Here is a 20,326-nt window from a genome sequence, read left to right as displayed (position 1 = left end):
CTCGAACATTCCATTGAAGGCACCCACCCCGGAGAGGACCCTCATGGTTAGAGAGAGTTCAAAATACCCCCTTTATGCTCACAGGCTTCTCCAGCTACTGCCCATTTCTCTGTTCCCCCTCGGGGTAAAAATTCTCTGAATTGTCTCTTATCGCCTCCTCTTTAATTTTTTTTCTTTTATTGAAGTAGAGTTGACATACGTTACATTAGTCTCAGGTGTCCAACATCATGATTTAACAAGTCCGTACGTTCTGCTGTGCTCCCCACGAGCGTGGCTACCATCTGTCACCCAACAACGCAATTACAGCACCATTGACTACATTCTCTGTGCGGTGCCTTTTATCCCTGTAACTTACATTCCCTCTTTAATTTAGTTCTCTCCCCACCTCTCCCTTGAAACTGTTCCCATCGAGCCCCCAAAAACAACTTCCATGTCACCAGATCCAGTGAGCTCTTTCCTGTCACCACTCTATCTGGTCTCACTAGCTGACACCTGCCTTCTTGAAACATTCTCCTCTCTCAGCTTCTGGGACCCTCTTCGTTTCCCTCCTACCTCACTAGCCATCACTTCTCAGTCTCTCTTGCCCGCTACTCTTCCTCCAATTCAAAGTGTGATTCAGAAGCAGCATCTGGGCATCTGGGAACCTGTGAGAAATGCAGATCCTCGGACCCACCCCGTCCCAGATCTACTGATCCGAATCTCCGGGGTGGGGCCCAGGTGACTCACACGAGCCACTGAGAACTGCTGGTGGCAACGCGCAGGTGTTGCTGGCGGTGCAAAGCAATTCCTCTTCTCCTCTCTGGCCACGCTTTCTCCCTGGATGCTATCATCCAAGCCCATGACTTTGAACATGATCTGTATACTGAAAACGTCTAGAGGCACATCTTCAGCACCAACCCTCCCAGGCTCCAGAATCCCCAGGTTTACCATCTGGGGGCCACAAAGGCATCTCAAATTCAACACGTCCAAACTGGAAGGAACTTCTCCAAAACCTGTTGCCTCTAAAACTGGGTCTTCCTCTATTTCGTTCCCATTTCAGACAGCAGTACCTCCTCTGCTCCCACACTAGATTGAGCACCATTTTCTCTCTCCAGGACCACTGCAAAAGCCACCTGCCAGGCCCTGTGTCCACTTCCGCCCCATGAGGCCCCACACAACAACCAGAGTGGTCTTTTCAGAATGTACATCAGGTCATGTCATTTCCCTGCTCCATCTCCAAGGGCTTCCATCACATTTGATTAAAATCTAAACACCTTGTCGTGGGCTCTTTGGCCCTGCATGACTTGATCACTTTCTACGTGGCTTCCGGTATTCCTTTTGGTGTCTGAGGTCAAAGACTCTAACTATATAATTCACACTAGGGGCTCTATAAATTAGTTGTTGAATGACATAATTCTCCTTTCGTATATAAGTAAACTGAGACTTTGACTTCCTTAGTGCCTCCATATTTTCTGAGAAGGATCTATGAGACAATGACAAATACCTTTGAGCCAGGACACCGGAGATGGATGCAAAGGGAGATTCTCAAAGCCCTTGACGGTGCTGTGAATTTCAGCAGCACAGGTGCCCGAGAGGCCACAAGATGAAGCCCCAGAGGACAAATCAAACTCCACTCCCCACCAGTCCAGAGAATGACCTTCCCAGTTCATAATGGGGTCTGATAGTTGTCATGATGGGGGCAGCAATCATGAATGAAGTTGGGATAAGGAATGACGTAGGGCCAATGGAGAAGCCACATGCAGGCATTCCGATAGGCAAGGGCGATCTTCAAGTCTTCTCTGCTCAGGTGTCATTCATGCAAGTGAAAGGGCCTTCCAGGGATTCCAACCTCCCTCAGACTCTGAGTCTTCCCAACTGCGGCCCCAGACATCATGGGAGAAACCAAGTCCCTGCTGTGCCTGTCCACAAACCTGGCTACACATCCATGCGCGTAAGAAAATGGTGGTGCTTATAAACCACTGAGTTTTATGGGTCGTTGCTACATAGCAATAATAGCCAGATTAGGACATCGGGCAATCGCTTTCGGCTCCCTAATCCCTCCAAGAAACCCTCTGCCTCTGAGCCTCTTCCTGCTGGGAGAGCATTTGGCCAGTAGACACAAGATCCTTTTGAGGAAAAAAAAAAAAAAAAAAGCTGAGTTTTAGGGTCTTCTAACCAAGCTTTATAGAGTCCCTCCTGCCGGGGGAAGCCAGCCCTTTCCCCCATCTGATCCAGTCACCTACTCTTGGCTCCAGCCCAGCTAAAGACTCAGAGAGATGCTTCACTGTCTCCCCCTCCCCCAGTTCACCTGGCAATAAGCTATCTCCAAGGAAAGAAGTGAAGGCTCTAAAAGTCCTGTCAACCTAATCATTATGTAAGACTGAATGGATAGAAAACAGCCACAGTGTTGTTGCCTAACGTTCCTTTTTAACTGGCCCAAATCCAGCTGTCTGTTAACTGAATCACCCCATGGAATAGCCATCCATGTTTTCCAGACCTATCATTTCCCCTTCCCAGCTGACCTTTCAAGTGCCCACCCACATTCCCATAAACATCACCCTGCACTGTTTCACATCGCTATACTCTCTGGCTTCTCCCCTTCCTGCCCACTGGTCCCCTCCCACTTGAGTGATCCACCTGGGGATATAGGTATGTAATCCAAGTCCCCTTTCCAATGGGAGCCTCAAGCTTAGTGGAGCCTCTTGCCCATAACAAGGGCATTAGATGTCCCATTTTTCCCAGGACAGTCTTGGTTTATGTCCACTTAATTCATACTGGTCCCCCTTTCACTTTAAAAGTGCCCCAGTCTGGGTAATAATTTAGACGGTTCCCCAAACCCTAATCCCCATCCTCCTATCACTTCATCCCTGGCCATCCTTCACATGAAACAAACCTTTACCTAATTTCTTAGCAGGAATAATGAGCCAGAATACACCGTTCTGTTTTATACAAGTTACCTCAGGTAATGTGAGTGGACTTGTTAAATGGAGTGTATTTTCCTCATCTTGTGAGGTCTTCTCTAAACCATCTCTCCTGCATAAAACAAGGAGCAGAAACTGAGTCAGTGAAAGAACAGGTGATGGCCAATGTCCTCCCTAGGCCTCCAATTTTAAGAATTTATGTGAAAATTCATTAATACTGGGCTCGATCCAAGGTAGCAAAAATCTTTTCCTCTTTAGAGATTTCTGGCTAGCAAAGTTCCAGAAATTGCCTTCTCATTCCCTAACGTCTCATTTTCTCCATTATGTAACGGGGGAGTTGGGGCTTTGGGCCGAATTTCTTTTTAAAGATGATTTTTACAGTCAATGAGCAACGTCAGGGAGTGATGACACCGGGAGGCGGTATCAGCCGGTGAGAGCGTTTAAGCGAATCCCAACACGTTTTCCCTGGCGACTCAGACGGCCCGGCGTGCTTGCCAGGTCTGCACCTTTTCCCGCAACCCCCGCCGCCCGCCCGCGGCAGCTCGGCAGCTCGCGAGACCGCGTGGTCATTGGTCCGCGCGCCGACCTCGGCCCGCGAGCGCCGCCGCCTCCCTTCCCCGCCCCCAGCCCTCCTCCTGGGCGGTGCTTGTCGCCAGCCTCCGCGCCAGTCGCTGACAGCTCGGGCGCTGCGAGCTTCTCCTCTCCTAAGAAGGCAGGTAAACAGCCCCGTGGCCTTTTCAACTCCCAGGGCAGGGCGCGGGCGGGGGTCCGGAGCACTGGGGGGCGGCGGGGGTGCCGCGGAGCCCGAGAGCGCGAGCCTGGGGCCTTGGGACCGGGGGCCGACCTTGGCAGTGAGGAGGGGAGGGGGCTTCCCTGCGGGCGCGTGGCGCGTCTGGCCTGCCCCAGGGTGCGCGTTGGTTTTCGGATGACGCCGCTTGGTTTTGCTTTTCTGGTTGGGATTGGGGGTGAGGGGCGCGGCCGGCCGGGCCCCTGGGGCGGGATGGCTGTGTGCCGCGAGGTCTGATCTCCCCCACGAGGGTCCGCGGCCGGAGGGGCCGAAGGTCCGGGGAAGTGGGGGCGATCGCCCCGCGCGAGCGCGGCTGGGGAACCCAAGGAGGGCCGCGAGCGGCTCTGGGGGGTCGCGGCGCTCCCGGCCGCCGGCCAGTTGGCCGCCCTCCTAGCCGGCGGGGAGAGGCCGGGGACGCCCCGAGGGTGCGCGGAGTGGGGGCGGGGGAGCGGGCGCCCGCCCGGGGCCAGGGCCTCGGTGGGAGAGGAGTCCGGGGCGCCTGGGGGCCCGAGGCGCGGGCGGACTCCTCCCGAGAGGCCGCCGCACCCGTCCAGCCCTTGGCGGAGCGGCCCCTGAGCGGCGGCCGTGGGAGGGGCCTCGGGCCTCGGCCGGGTGTGGCCTCGCGGCGGCCGCGTTCTCCCTCTCGGGGGCCCGGGAGCGCCTGGCCGCCGGGGACTCGTGTCTCCTGCCCCAGATCACGATTATCTTCGTGGCTGCGTGTTTTTCTTTCACATAGAGCATCACGGTTTAATCAGCAGTACCCCACATGCTGAGCGTTTGAGGCGTTTCCCTTTTCCTTGCGAAAAACTCCGGGTGGAATAGGATTAAAGGTTTTTTACAAATCAAATTACCAGAAAAAAAATAGGAACAGAAAATTGAATGAAAAAGGTGTGACCTCTGGAAAAATGAACAACTCTCTTAGACGTTATTAAGAAGAAAGAGGGAAATCACCGGTGAAAAGGAACAATTTAACCGACACAACCACCGAGGAGCTCTTCAAACGAAAAAGAACTAGCTAGAAGGGAAAGAAAGCAGAGAGCTAGGATGTGATTTGTATCTTATTTGTATCTGACACAAATTTTTCATACGTGTAAAAGGAAAATGTCAAGATTATAATAGATAAATGGTGAAATGATGAACCATTCATTTGCAGAATAAAATGCAAATGGAAGCAAGTCTGCATTATCATTTCACATCTACTAATTGAACAAAAACGATCCCAGTAGTAGTAACAGCAACCCCTGTAAGACAGTTGCCATGAAACTTGCATATTCAGTTATCTGAGGATGTGGCGGGGTGTTGGGGTTACAAAGATGGCTCTGCTATTGCTTTTGTGACTTCCCACAGGTCACCTAATTTCCTAATCCTGCTCATGTCCATTCATAGAACAGAGGAAGTGAAACCTACCTCCGAATTTGTTGCTAAGATTAATTTTAGGTGAAACTGACCCTTGGTGTGTATACCTTTATTCTTTTCCTATTCACACCCCACTGGGGATGTTGTGAATTACTACACGCTTTTTGTAAAACAACCTGGCAATGCATTAAGAGGTTAGAAGTGGTGACCCAGAAAACCCTACTCCTGGGGGACTTAACTGCAATGGAAGAAACAAGCAAACAGAAAAAAAAAGCCATATGTGGGCAACACGTGCATAATGGTGCAGAATGATCTAAAATTAGAACCAACTGGGAAACAACCTAAATGTACAACAGCAGGGCAGTAGCTCAGAAAATCATGGCACAGTAACCGGTAGGAGCATTATGTAACCATCAAAAGTCATGATTTTGGAGCCTCTGATATATGGAGGGAAACTGACAAGTCAAAATGCAGTTTTCTAAACTATTTACTCAAGCGTGAATGCATGTGTAGAAAATCTGAATTCTGGAAAAGCACCAAAAAATGGACATTTTAACAGGAGTGAGAGGTGATTTTCATGTTCTTTTTTGTTGGTACATTGCTTTTACTAAATAACGCAATTTTTTAAATAGGTCACATATCTCAATTTTTTAAGTGATACGGACCCACAGTTTTCTCTGTGTCTTGTTTGCTGTTTCTTTATATGACCTCATTTTTTTTTCAAATTTTGTCTCATTTTTTTCTTGAATAGATTTATTAGTGGTTCAGTAATTTATATATAGGTTTTTCTTTTAAGGAATCAGTTCTTAGATGTACTTACCGATTCTAGTTTTTTCTTTTTTGTTGTTGTTTTTCAGGATCCCTGGTTATATTAGAAAACTGAGTATTTCAGCCACGCCGAAGCAGTCTGTCTTCTCAGAGACACAGTCCAGCTCAGCTGAGCCACAACAGATGTATGTACCCTGTGGAATCTCTTTGGTCTTCTGATGGTCGAAAAGCCTCCAAATGTCACAGAAAATAAGGGTCTGAAAAGGCTCTGATCAACAGGCCCCTGCTCGGGAAGCCACTTGGTTCTATATATGTAACTCCTACCCGTTGCATCATCCTTGCAAATTCAGCTTGATTTTGCAGAGAAAGGGTCACGGCTTTCTCTCCAATCAGGTTGAATTATGTAAGGAAACAGCCATTTAAAAAATAATATAATGAGACAATAATCACATAACGTTTCTGTACCAAATTAACACTGAAGGTGACTGTCCAACAGCTGATGAAAGGTTTTATGAGGGGAAAGGTTTTCGAAGCCGTAGTTTTATCTTACCTGTTCTGTTCTGCCTCTGGGATCTTATTTCCTCTCCGAGGGCAATTGTATCAGCTGTGAACTGCTGTGTATTAAGCATTCACATTGCGCCGGCGTCTAACCCAGGGATGGTGCTGCATTGTAAAATAATCCTGGAGTGAATACCATGCTTGGCAGCCCTCAAAGTTGGGAGCTTTTTTTTTTTTTTCCAGTTTGTTAATTTCATTTTGTTAATCCATTTTCTTCCGCTGTGTTCTACTTATTACTGCTGAACTATCATGTGATCGCTTCAAGGGAAGTGTGCTCTTTCATGAAAAGCATTATAAATGCGGTTAAGTGTTGTGTTCCTGGGACCTAGTTCTTGAAGCCTGGTTAGGAGTGTAGTCCCCTGGGAATCTTTTATCGATCCCCAGATCCCATTGCTAGACACTCGCAGGCTGTTGGCCCAGGATAGGCTCCAGCAACATTGCTTTTCAAAAAACTTTCAGGTAATTCTGGTGATAGACCAGGTTGGGGGTCCTTTGCCCTGTTCCATCCAGGCCTGGGCCTCAGGGTACCAATGCAAACCACACATCCCAAAATGTTTTGCAAAATGTTGTATAGCTTGCATCAGATTCTTTAAGGGGCAGTGTCCTCAAAAAGATTAAAATATAACAAGGTTCTACTTAGCCGTGGAAAGACAGGGAATTTTCCTGGGGGCTATGAGGGGTGGGAGAAGCTGGTTGGTGCCACTTCCCAATTTAACCAATTAAGTTTCAAGTTGTAATGCGTTCTAAGTATTAGAAGTTGGGCCCTTGGCACGCGATCATTAAGCTAGTTCCCACCAGCCCTGTCTTATCCCCATGTATAAATGGGAATAGGATGAACAGGGTAATAATCTGTGGATCTTCTTGGTACCTTCTCTCAAGTTCCATTGCTCTGCCATTGTTCCTGTACCAATGCCACGTGATCTTTACAAGGCCGCATGTAGCTTTCCACTGTATCCTGATAGCTGGCAGGCCAAGCATGCCCTAGGTTTTTTTCCTGGTCAATGATTTTTTTCTGACTTCTTAATTTTGAGTATCATTTCATCATGTTCTTTAAAACCCCCTTTGAATTCTGACCGAAAGTGTGTGGACTTTGATGGGTTGTTTGAAGATAAATTGGCATCTTTCAATATTGGTTTTCCCAACCAAAAACATTGTATGGCTGGGTTTTTGGGGTTTTTTTTCTTCTTTCTAGTCTTCCTTTACGTCTCTCAGTAAAATTCTTTCGCTTTCCTCATACACTCCTGTTTCTTTTTAGGTTAAATCCTAGATACTGTAAAAATCTTTTATTGCCATTATGGATGGAATGGCAATATGGAACATCATGGATGGAATGTTTCATCCGTGCTCAGTCTTCTCACTAATTGCGATTAATTTGTGGACTTGCTGGTTTTTTACGTATTGATTTCAAAACTTGCCACCCCAATGAGCTCACTTGTTTATTCTAAGACATTTTAGGCCAATTTTCCAAACAGAAGCTTGTACTTGGCTAGAACTTCCGTAACAATCTAAAATAAGAGCAACTACTTGCATTTTTGTCTTGTTCATTACACTGATGGGATGCCTTTCCTTTTTCTGTTAAGATAGAATATAGGCCCTGTGTGTGTGGTGGCAATTCTTGATGGAAAGAGACTGCCTGCTAGTTCTATGGACACTTTAACAGCTTAAACTTAAGAAATCAAGAATGGAGGTTGATTTTAATGGAAAACTTTTCCGTATCTGCAGAGAATCTTAGCGTTTTGTCATCTTCGCCTGTTCAGAGGTGTTCTGATTTTGAGCCATCCTTGCATTCCTAAAATAATCCTTATTGGTCACAGTGTATTCATCTTTTACTAAACTGTTAAAATCAGTTTGGTGGTATTTTCTGGGGGATTTTTGGCATCTGTAGTGGTGGAGGCTGGGTGACTAAGGGCACGAGCCCTGCACTTAAATTGCTGGAGTTTCCATCTCGGCCCTTGTCCCCTTGGCTATAGACACTGCTTCTCAGGGGAAGTTGCCCTAACATTTCTCTCTGCTGAGTTCCAGACTCTTAAACAATTGCCTAAATTAATACTCCTACTTGAACGTCTCATAGATGTAGCCAAGTCAGCGTGTCCAAACCACAGCCCCCCGTTTTCTCTCCAGGCAAGGCCCTCCACCTGTCTCCCTCATTTCAGGAGATGGCATCACCCACCAAGTGAAATATCTTACTCACCATCATGTCCCCAGCCACTAGCACAATGCTAGAACCTTAGAGGACATTTAAATATTTGGTGAATGAATCAGTACGTATTGTACTATAAATATTACATTGTAATATGTAATTTAGGACAACTTTTTCCTCCATTTCTTTTATAGTTATTGGTCAGTTCAAGTTTTCTATGTATTTAAAAACTGGCATATGCTAGTTGTGCCATAAGTACTTGTTGACTAGAATTCATTCTAAAGTCCATATTTATAATTTATATTTTAACAGAAAAGCAACCCATCCCATACAGATTTTTTTTTTTTTAAAGATTTTATTTTATTTATTTGACAGAGAGACAGCCAGCGAGAGAGGGAACACAAGCAGGGGGAGTGGGAGAGGAAGAAGCAGGCTCCCAGCGGAGGAGCCCGATGTGGGACTCGATCCCAGAATGCCGGGATCACGCCCTGAGCCAAAGGCAGACGCTTAACGACTGCGCCACCCAGGCGCCCCATCCCATACAGATTTTTAATTCATAAAACACATTTGCATTTGGAAGGTGGTTAGCCTTTTAAAGCCTTCACTTTCTAAGGTTATTTGGCCTTTCGCAGTCCCCATGTGGAGCTATGTAGTGGGGTGCGTTTGTGTGGGTGTGCCTTTCCAAGTCACTCGATTTTATTTGAAAATTCTTCATTTTTCTGGGTTTTATTTATTAAGTTCTGCTTTCATTTCTTTTTATTTCTTTATAACTATGATGCTTTATTTTGAAATGTTCTCTTTCTGTTTTCTTCTTTTTTGAGTTGAATAATCTTTTAATTTATTTTCATTCTTCCTGTTCAATTACACCACCCACACTCCTTTGATAGTCACGTGGGTTCCTTTATTTCCACACCCTGCCTTCTTGGCATCATTCAGCTCTTTTGTGGTTTTCGTTTGGTTGTTTTTTTCTTTTTGACTAGACTGATAAGTGTAAGTGATATATCATTTTTTTTTGTGGTCCCATTTTATCTGATTCTTAGTGATTTTGAATATCTTTTCAAGCCCTTTTGGCTTTTCCTCTTCTATCAATTATCAGTTTTTGTATCTTTTGGCCCTTTTGTCTATTTTTGTTTATTACTGTTCCTCACTGCTTCTAAGAATTCCTTGTATGTTCTAGAAATGAATCCTCTGTTGGCTGTAAATACTACAGATATTTTTACCATTATGTACTCCTCTCCACTTTGTCCATAGTGTCCTTCATAGCATTAAACAAGAATTCTTAACTTTCACATCAAAAATTCTTATTTGCCTCTTGGTTTGTGTTCTTTGTTTAAAAAGCCCTCCCCCCACTCCTTCTCCAGGTCACACAGGCATTCACCTATAGTTTCTTCTTCTAACAATGTGCTTTTCCCTTTCTCAGCTGGGTCTGTATTCCATCTAGAGTGCACTCTTGCACGTGGTGTTAGGGATCCCGTTTCATATTTCTTTTCCCGGAAGCATCTGCTCAACAGCCTTCCTCTCTCCATCGATTTGCGGTGGCTGCTTTATCGTATATCAAGTCCCTACTGAAGTATATATACAAGGGCCGATCTCTGAATGCGCCCTTCTGCTCTCCTTGGCTGTTTGGTCTGTTCCTAGACTGTGTGGTCTTTATTGCTCTGGCTTTGGTAGTAGGATTTAATGTCTGATCCAGTAGATTCCCTTCTCTTTTCTATTCCTTTTTAAATTTGAGTTTGCTATTCATGGACATGGCTTTAACCTTGTAAGCATATCGAACTCCTCAAAAAACCCAGGTGGACCTTGGATTGGCATTTTATTGAAATTACAGGTTCGCTGGGGCGTGATTGACAGCTGTCTTTCTAATGCTAAGTCAGTCATCCTAGTCAAAGCCACGGAGTACCTTTCCATTTTTACAGATCATCTTCAGTGATCTTTACTGGAGTTATTTTTTGCTCAAGTCTTATTTTTTCTCAGTAAGTCAAGTACTAGATACTTTACAGTTCGGTTCGCTATTTGTGATTATCTTCTTTCTTGATTTTTTTTTCTAGTTGATTATTGCTGGTGTAGAGAAATGCTGTTGATTTTTCTAGGCCAATCTCGTATCCCACAGCCTTGCTGAACTCTAGTGCTGGGTCTCTTGTCGTCTCTGACAAATCTGTTGGGTTTTCTGTGTGTGATTACTTTAATTGCAAATAATGACGGCCAGCTCTTTCCTTGCAGTTCCAGCCCCATTTACTTCTTTATCTCTGCCTATGACACTGGACAGGACCTCCAGTCCTGTGACGACGGACATCCTTATCTTATTTCTGATCTTAAAGGAAGAGGTTATCCACTAGCTATGTTTGCTGGTTTTGTAATATAACCTTTATCAAGTTAGGGGAGTTTCCTACTATTCCTAGTCTGCTAAGAGGTTTTTTTTGTTTTTTTTTTTTTTTTTTAGTATTGGCCTTTAGGTATTGACCTTTGACAAATACTTAATGTCTTTTTTGTTTGTTTTGTTTTTCACTATTTATTTTTTTTATTTACGTCATGCTGGGTGTGGGAGCTTGAAATCTGGAGGCGATGGGTCTTCCCCTTCTCACCCCCTTTGACAAGCACAGCTGAGATCAGTCCCGGAAACCTCTGAACTAGGGCCATACAGACAGGGGCAGAGTCTGTAGGCCTATCTCCCACCAGCTAGGCCCTCCTCACAGGGCAGGGAGGGAGGGCTCCCGGACACCCACTCAGGGCCTGACTCAAGTTTTGTAGTTTGCACTGGACCACCTGTGCCCCTCCCTGGTCCCAAAGCTGGCCAAGGTCTGGGGGTGGTAGGGGGAACAGTGGCCAGTGGAGGCTAATAAAGCCATTTAACTTGATTGTGGCTATGGCTGGGTCCAGCATTTGAGGGCTGGGGTCCAAGGCGTGTCTCAAGGTGAGATGCTGGGGGAAGCTTGTCAGGTAGGCCTCAACGTCCACATCTGTGAGATAGGATGACTTCTCTGCCCACAGTAAACACAGTGTCTATATAGTGCATGAGGGAGAGGCATCCAGGGGCTTGACTGGAGGGAAGGAACCCCAGGGCCCCTGCCTACTTCCTGAAGCTCAGGGGCCACTCTTGGGACCCTGTTGCTTCCTCCGTTGCCTGCCCAACTGGCAGAAGTGCAGCCGTTTGGTGTTGAGGCCAAAGGCCTGCAGTCTCTGGTGACTAAACTCACATCTACCAAGTGTCACCTTGGGCCCCAGGAGATAGGCCTCCTTGCCCCTCCTCCGCCTCTGGGGGACTGGCTTTTGGGTGGGTGACACAGGGCCCACGCCTTCCTGTGCGGGGCCTGCTTCCTGCCGGCCCCATCAGGTGCCAGCAGCTGCCCCTGTGGCCTGGCTTTGTCTTTGCGGCTTCCCTGTGGTTTCCATGAGTGTGCCCGTCTCCTCCGGGCACAGTGACTCAGAGATCTGCCTCTCTTTCCGTGAGTTCTGGGCCTTCCGGCGGTACAGCCTCTGGTCCTGCAGCTGCTCCGGCTCAGACCTGTGCGCGCAGGTTGTCTCAGGGAGCCCCGCTCGCTGCCTCGAGCTCCGGTTTTTGCTGTGTTCCTGCAGGCGGGCCGGGTCTCTCGGGGTGTCAGGGCTGGGAATGTCCTTCTGCCCCTTCAGCTGCTCCGGCTAGTCCGCATCCCCCTGGATTCTCCCTGCGTTCGCGTGTTTCTGCAGCCGCCCCGAGCCCCCTGCCCGGCGCTGTCCTCGCCCTGGCCGCCCTCCGCCCTCCACCAATGCCCGGAAGCTTTCTGTGAGCGGTTCCTGTTCTTCTGCGTGACTTTTCCAGGAGATCTGCGGGGGTCTCCGATTGGAGATCTCCACGGCCGAGTTTGCCTTCTTTCTCCAAGAAAACCTTCCTTCCCTAGCCCTTCATGTACGCAGGCCGCATCTTCTCTTGCTTCTCTTGGCCGCTGGCGCGTCCTCGCTCTCCGAGGATGGTGCTGTCCTGATAGAAGGTGGCATCTTTCTGATAAATTCAGGGGTCCTTCTTCTTCCACGAGGACAGAGTCCTGTAGAAATCACGCCCCCGCTGGGGGTCAGATTCCACGCGCTCATCGCTAGAGTCAGACTCCAAGCTGGAGGTGCCACCGCGGTCTGGGTCCCGGTCCCCGGAGTGATCTTGAAGCCACTGCAGCCCCTGGCGCCTCTGCTGGTGGCCGTACCGAGCGGCCAAGGCCACGTTTACCCGAAGGGGCGACGACCCACACAGTTCGAAGCCTGTCGGCTCTGCCCTTCACGTCTCGAAATGTGCCAGAGGATCGGACCCCAAGCTGACCACTCACAGAGAGTATCTTACCGGAGTTCAGAAGCCCCGTCTCCGTCCCCAGCAATTTCACTCACCAGCGCTGTAACCCTAGGTGTGACACCTGACGTCTGAGTCTTGGTAGCTTCATTCGCAGAATGATAGGTTTGCATTCAATAGTATCAGATCTTCCTCCTTTCATCCCAAACACGAGATTCTCCAAGGTCTCCTGTAAGTTTTGAGTCCCTCTTATGCATTTAGAAACGAGTCTCTACTTCAGAATGTCGTTGCTATTTTTAATACTTTTCATAACTAAGTGTTGCTTTTATTGTACTCAGCTGATTCTAAAACGGTCTGTCCTCATATTCTGTGGTTAGCCAACCTTACCCAATATTCGCTTTAATAAAGCACCAAACAGCTACGCATGCGCACGGCTCTGACGCCCTCTTGCCTCCGGGTCTCTCTTGTCTCACGTACATAGGGTGATGAGAATGAGAGCCGAGCCCGTCGTTTGTCTCCCTCCAGACCTTCTCCACCTTTCTGTGTCCATCCATGCAGCTGCCCGGTGCCGAAATCTGGGTGCCACCCTGACCTTTCCCGTCTCTCACCAAGCCCTCCAGAAGCTACCTTCCAATCAGAACATCCATGACCGTCCTTCCCTTGCAAGGCCATTGTCTCTACCTCAGTCACTGCAGGAGCCTTGAAACTAGTTTCCCTGCACGTGCGCGCGTGCTCGCACACACACAGGCCCCAGTCCCTCCTCCAGTTCTTTCTCAAAGAGAACCCAGAAGTCGTCACTGGCTCCCTAGTACTTTCAGAATCAAGTCCACAGGACTTAACGTGCCTTATCATTAGGCTACTTACAGTAACCTATGGAGGACAGTCTTGAGAATGGAAAGGGCACTATTCATATTAGCACCAGGCACAACAGGTGTAAACTGTCCCGGGGAAGACGGGATGTCCGCCCACCTTGCTGGTGAGGCCCTTTCCTGCCTGACCCGCCTGCCTCTCCACCACACATGGAGGCTTCTCTCCCAGGAAGTCCCCTGCAGTCCCCTCACCCCCGCCAGTATTCTCTCTCACGGCCTGTCTCCGCTCTGAATGCCCTGTGGCCCCTTCTGCCTCCTGCGCCCGGCTTCCCGAGGACCGAGGCCCTCTCTGTGCCTCCCCTTCTGGGTGGTGTCATCCTCTGCTCACATGTCTCTACGAACTTACAGAGCTGTGACTCTTACAGCCTTGGACCAGGCATGTTCAAAACCAGTCTCCCCATTCATCCCCTTGCAACAGGGTCTCTCTCCCTCCTGCCCCGACCCTGTCAGCTCTCCTCTGTGGCCAGCCAGAGCTCCCGTGGCAGATGGCACTTGAACTCAACATTCCTATAACTGGACTGTAGATGTTGGACAGCGGGGCCAGGGCGGAGAAGAGGGTTTTGAAAATTCATGAATAATGGTTCACTTTTGTAACAGTTTAATTGTTAGTTTGGTTATTATGCTTTATTACTGATGTTTTCACACTCATGCATTCAGTCAGCATTTATCGTGTAGGGCTGTGAGCCAGGCACTCCATTTAGGCCTTAGGGACACTGCTGTGAACAAAGGAAACTCCCGCTCTGGGAGAGCCCGCGCTCCCATGGAGAAGGCGAACAGTAAGCAAATAGTAAATCGTAGATGTCAGGTAGGCATCCCCACTCCGGAGAAAGATGAAGCAGGACAAGGGGATAGGATGCAGCCTGCTGACTTAGGTAGAGTGGCATGGGCAGCCCCACAGAGGTGACATTAGAGAAGACTGGAGCCATACAACTGGAGGGAGTGCCTTCCAGGCCCTAGGAGCAGCAAGAGCAAAGGCCCTGAGACGGGAACGTGCTTATCAAGTGTGAGGAGCAGGAGGAGGCCAGAGAGAGGTGGGCAGCTGGAGGCAGGTCACGTGGGGCCCAGCCCACACGGTCAGGACTTGGAGTCTTACCCTGAGTGCAAAGGAGTGCCACTTGGGGGGGAAGGGAAGAGGCATGGTGTAACCTACATAAAAAAAAAAAAGGTTGTCTGAGCCTCTGGGCTGCTAAGTAGAGAACAGGCAGTGGGGGGCAGGGGAAAAGCAGAGAGGCCGGTTGGAGGCTGTTGAAAGACCCCGATGCGAAGCAACAGAGGCTTCACCCAGGATAATAAGTAGTGCTGGGAAATGTGAGTAGTTTCGGGATTTACGATTTATTTTAAAGGTAGAGCCGATAACATTTGCTGGTAGATTCATTGTGTGCTGTGAGAAAGAGGAAATTCAAGAATAACTCTGGAGTGGGTGTTGGGGGGCACCTGGGTGGCTCAGTTGGTGGAGTATGTGACTCTTGATCTTGGGGTCATAAGTTCAAGCCCCACATTGGGCATGGAGTTTACTTTAAATAAATAAAATCTTAAAAAAGAACTCCAGGGTGTTGGCTAGGTTTGGCTCATTGAGGTGAATGAAATAGTTGTTGTCATGAAACCCCATTAGATTGGGAGCTGTTGACTGGGGTGGCGCTCCCCTAGTCCAGTTCCCTGTGGAGTGTGAGCAGAAGAGTGGGCAGCGGGGAGCTGGAGAGCTAGAGCCCACCAGCACGTGGGGAGTACAGCCGGGAGAGGCCTGCACAAGACTAGTGCCAGGGCTGGAGGATAAGGCCAGGCGGCACGTCTCAGGACCCTGCCCCTCCGACCCGACCCAGAAGAGCCTCCGGAAATCCTGATTGATTGGCATGGTCAGAACAGTTGAACCTGCTTTCGTAACTTTCAAATATATTTTTATTTACTATGGCCACCAAGACTTTTCCATATCGAAGCATCAATGGGAGGTGAATCATTTACTTATTTCATTAGTCTCCTTCCTCTGAATGTGTGTGTCTTTGATCTCTGCCCCTAGAACTGAGCGCCCAGGGTAAATGAGGTGTTTCATCTGAAAGGAGACTTTTCATTTGATGAGTGTACGTTCTGCAAAGGGTTGTAAATTATTATCCACAACAACTTAGTTTATTTGTGGATTCCCGAACTGTGCCGGCCCTTTTCTATAAGACGTGTTTCTTTGGTACCATATATTAGGAGAAAATAAGTCCCTCATAAGCCGTTAAATGCTGAACTAAAACTCATTCAGTGACTTGTGAACACAGGCATTTTTATCCCGCTTTATGCAGCTCTTTTTATAGAAGATGAATTTACAAGAGGGCTCGCAAAATCCTGCACGTTTCCTGTTTCCAAAAAATACTGTATTGAGAATTACTTTGAGGAAGTTCCTGCAGGCATTTATATGTTCAGAGGGCGTTAATTCCTTCACTTAACAAGTAACTGTTGTGTCCCTGCTCTGCCAGGCACCGCCCCAGCCCCTGACGAGAGAGCAGCAGGCGAGATGCCCTCCCTGCTGGCGTTCATTCCCACAGACCAGAGAAGACAGGAGCCAGCGATTTTCAAAGTTCATTCTTGTAAAGCTCAATGGGGGGCTTCCTAACTCCCAAGACTTCCATAGGGGCCACCCCAAGGTCTCAGAAGGTTCTAGAAGGGGCTACACCAAGATCCTCATAGCAGTCCACACAGCAGCCAGGGACTTGTCTCCACTCCAGCCCCCACAGGTGGCTGCTCAGGTACAAGGGAATGAGACCCATATTGGTGGATAAAGGGTTCTCCTTGGTGTAGACGCCCCAGAGCCAGTATCCCTTATGACAGCCCCGTGGGCACAGCTTCCAGGGTCCCCACAAGGACATACCTGGTTACAATAATCACTGCCCTAAAGGTGCTCAAAGCTATGGCAGACCGTCCAGATGTTTATAATTTGACCCAGCCCCGATGCGGTTTATCAGTCAAGTTATTTTTACCATAAGCAACATTGCTGACATCCCATCTCTGTCAGGTTTCCAGGAAGTAGAGCCAGAAATGCTCTTAAGGTCAAGTTTGTGCTTAGAGGAGGCGAAAGAGTTGTGTTAACGCTTTATTTGAAGTGACTTTTGTCCTAAGTGCCGCAAAAGAGAAGTAGGAGTGGGGGGCCTTTGCGACCGCCGGGCTCGCGCTCTTGCTGGGCCTTCGCTCACTATGCGGCAAACGCAGGACGCTGACTCCCTTCTCGTTTTGCAGATAAGCCGTCATGGTGAAAAGCCACATAGGCGGCTGGATCCTGGTTCTCTTTGTGGCCACGTGGAGTGACGTGGGCCTCTGCAAGAAGCGGCCGAAGCCTGGAGGCGGCTGGAACACCGGGGGGAGCCGATACCCAGGGCAGGGCAGTCCCGGAGGCAACCGCTACCCACCCCAGGGCGGCGGCGGCTGGGGTCAGCCCCACGGGGGCGGCTGGGGACAGCCCCACGGGGGTGGCTGGGGTCAGCCCCACGGGGGCGGTTGGGGACAGCCGCACGGGGGCGGTGGCTGGGGTCAAGGCGGGGGCGGCCACGGTCAGTGGGGCAAGCCCAGTAAGCCCAAAACCAACATGAAGCACGTGGCGGGAGCCGCGGCAGCGGGGGCGGTCGTGGGGGGCCTCGGCGGCTACATGCTGGGGAGCGCCATGAGCCGGCCCCTCATTCATTTTGGCAACGACTATGAGGACCGTTACTACCGTGAGAACATGTACCGCTACCCCAACCAAGTGTACTACAAGCCGGTGGATCAGTACAGCAACCAGAACAGCTTCGTGCACGACTGCGTCAACATCACGGTCAAGCAGCACACGGTCACCACCACCACCAAGGGGGAGAACTTCACGGAGACCGACATAAAGATCATGGAGCGCGTGGTGGAGCAGATGTGCGTCACCCAGTACCAGAGAGAGGCCGAGGCTTACTACCAAAGGGGGGCGAGCGCCATCCTCTTCTCCCCGGCCCCGGTGATCCTCCTCATCTCGCTGCTCATTCTCCTGATCGTTGGATGAGGAGGGCCTCCCCGCCCCCTCCACCGCCTTCATCTTTTACGGGTTGGGGGAGGGCGTGTCTACTTACAGCCCCTTAGTGGTGGTGTCTCCTCCCTGCTTCTCTCTTTATCACCCCTAGGCTAAGACCCTTGGCCCTGATGGCCCTGGGAAAGGTGGAGCAGACCCAGGATGCTATTTATTCGGGCCCCCCTGTGATGATGGAGTCCTTAAGGGGCCAATGCTAGTGCTGGGCTGCGAATAACAGCAAATAATCATTGGTTGACCTAGGGCTTTTTTTTTTTTTTGGGGGGGTCTAGTGCAGCAGATTGAGGCTAAAACAATTCTCAAAACAGTCTTCAAATACCTTTGCCTGAAAACCTCTGGCTCCTTCCCCAGCTGAGCTCAGTACACTAATACCCCATCTTAGCAGTGATTTCCTAGCAACTTGGGGAAATGTTTCTCATCCCTTCTAGAAGAAGCCGATTGCATTTCCCTGTGCAAAGAGCATTTCTGCCAAATTTGAAAGGAGGCCACATGATATTCATTCAAAAAGCAAAACTAGAAATCCTTCACTCTTGGACCAGGCTCAGCCTGCCAGAGAGCACAGAACTGGGACGATGGTTTGCGTTCTGCGGTGTGGGCTACGCGGCAGCCATAGCATGAAGCGTAAATATTCATGCAACACCAGAGCTCGGCAGAGGATGTTTTCACAGGGAATGAACATAACCAACAGGACGAAAACGCTAAAACATATCCCACACTTGGGAGTGGTGCCCTTGGAGGCAAGCTCCCATTTGGGACATTCAAAGCACCTACATGTGGCATTCCTTTCTTTCATACCCTAAACTATAGATAATTAAGGCAGCAAAAAAATGAACTGCCTTCCGGGCACTGAGAGCAAATCTTTGTTCCTTTACCTGGAAACCAGAATGATTTTGACACAGAGGAAGGTGCAGCTGTTAAAATAACCGTCATCCTAGAGGACTGCGTAATGGAAAAAATAATTCGTAGACAAAAATGATTGCATTTTTTCATTGCTGTGTCATAATTGTCAAAAACCAGAATTATGTCAAGTCCTGGTTTCTATAATCGGCTTTTGAATCCAAGAATGGAAGCCCATCCAAAAAAATATCTTAGGTCGGACATGATAGAAATATCCATTCAGAGTGCGGAAAAAAGGAATTCTGTTAACTGTTATTTAAGTAAGGTGAAATTATTGTCTGGATCGTTCAATATCGTCACCTAGCAGATAAATTAGCATTCTGCAGTGTTCCTGGCTTGCACTGTGCGGGTATTCGATGTAAAAAAAAAAAAGTTATTATATATATATATATATTGCGTATGACAAACTTAGAAATTTTGGTTAGAGGAGTTAACATCTGATATATCTAATGCACACCTGGTTTTGTAAGGTACTAAATAAATACTTAATATGTAGAAAACCCTTTTGCGTGGTCCTCAGGCTTAAACGTGCACTGAATAGTTTTGTATGATAGATCCGACGTGGTCTTTGAAATATGCATGTACTTTATATTTTCTATATTTGTAACTTGCATGTACTTGTATTAAAAAATGTATAAATGTTCAAAATCTTGACTAGAATTAAAGAGGAGCTAAGTGAGTGTGTTCCGTGGTGTTTGCAGTGACATTCACCACCGTGCCCTGTGTTGGCAGGGCCATCCGTGGTGGGGGTGGTGGGAGCAAGGCGCCGCTCACGGTCCCCGTGCTCCTGCAGCAGCCAGTGTCCCGTGCACCTGCTCCCAGTCCTGCCACCAGCATGCTCCCAGTCACATGCAGCTGCTCCCTGCTGCCTTTTCATTTTTTCCGCAAGTATCTTAAATGTGCTGGGCACTGGGTAAAGGCAGAGGCACTTCATTGCAGCAGAGGAAGACAGCCCTTGCGCCCTAGAAGCTTTTTTTTTTTCCCTAGATTTTTAAATAGAGGATTTTCTTGACTAAATTGCAGCTTAACAAGCTCTCAAGTACCAATTTGATAGTCCCCCGCCCCAACCCCAACTGCAGGTTATAAACTCTCCCAGACCCTGGGAGCCGCAGTGACAGTCAGACTCCCTTTGGACTGAAATTCAACACCTTAGGTCTAAAAGGCCACTCATTTGTCACAGTCCTTCAACTCCTGCTTCACTTGTTTCCTGCCTTTGAGAGAGTAAGGCAGCAGCCCACCGGGCACCCTTGATTTTCCTCGGTGGCGGGTTTTCTTCTGCCGCTGAAATTTACCAACAGCAGGAAATAATCACAGAAGCGACAGCGGTTGAAATCACAATTATTTGTTAATACCTCAGGAAATGTCAATATCCTGCAGCGACGAGAGCATCAACTTCGTACTAAAAATGTGAAGGTAGAAGTCAACACGTTGAAACCCCGTCATTCACCAAACTGGTAGAACGAACAGCCACCAAGTCTCCAAAGCATTCCTCATCCATAAGGGAACCTCACACTTAATCCTTAACATAAAAATTTCTAGAACGATTTTCATTTTGGGCCATTTTTCTAATTTAAAAATAAGCTTCATTATCTGACCATCATTTCTCAAGAGCAGCTCACTGAGAAGACATCAAATGTTCAGAGCATAGGTACTCAGAGGGCCAAAGTGAATAATATCATCAGGCCCCATGGTTTCTTCCTGTCACTTCCAACTCCTGTGAATTGTGCTAAAAGAATTTTCTCTTTCAAAAAAGAAAGGATCCTCCCCCTGCTTACATG

General features: G+C 48.4%; 1 protein-coding gene across 1 annotated transcript; it reads left to right on the top strand.

Moving 5' to 3' along the window:
- Positions 1–3,530: 3,530 nt before the first annotated feature.
- On the top strand, positions 3,531–19,228 carry LOC103674536 (prion protein). The gene is made up of 3 exons (XM_040638017.1): positions 3,531–3,616; positions 5,901–5,996; positions 16,844–19,228. Exon 3 carries the CDS (start codon positions 16,854–16,856, stop codon positions 17,625–17,627), a length of 774 nt encoding a protein of 257 aa, XP_040493951.1. The 5' UTR covers positions 3,531–3,616; positions 5,901–5,996; positions 16,844–16,853; the 3' UTR covers positions 17,628–19,228.
- The last annotated feature ends 1,098 nt before the right edge of the window (positions 19,229–20,326 follow it).

The sequence above is a fragment of the Ursus maritimus genome, unplaced genomic scaffold (genome assembly GCF_017311325.1).
Source record: "Ursus maritimus isolate PB19 unplaced genomic scaffold, ASM1731132v1 scaffold_22, whole genome shotgun sequence".
In the NCBI taxonomy this organism is placed as follows: domain Eukaryota; kingdom Metazoa; phylum Chordata; class Mammalia; order Carnivora; family Ursidae; genus Ursus; species Ursus maritimus.
The sequence above is the reverse complement of the archived record's forward strand: the minus strand, read 5'-3'. Positions and strand labels throughout refer to the sequence as shown.

Excerpts from the sequence above, each read along its gene's own strand:
- LOC103674536 (XM_040638017.1), top strand. The coding sequence starts at position 16,854 with ATGGTGAAAAGCCACATAGGCGGCTGGATCCTGGTTCTCTTTGTGGCC.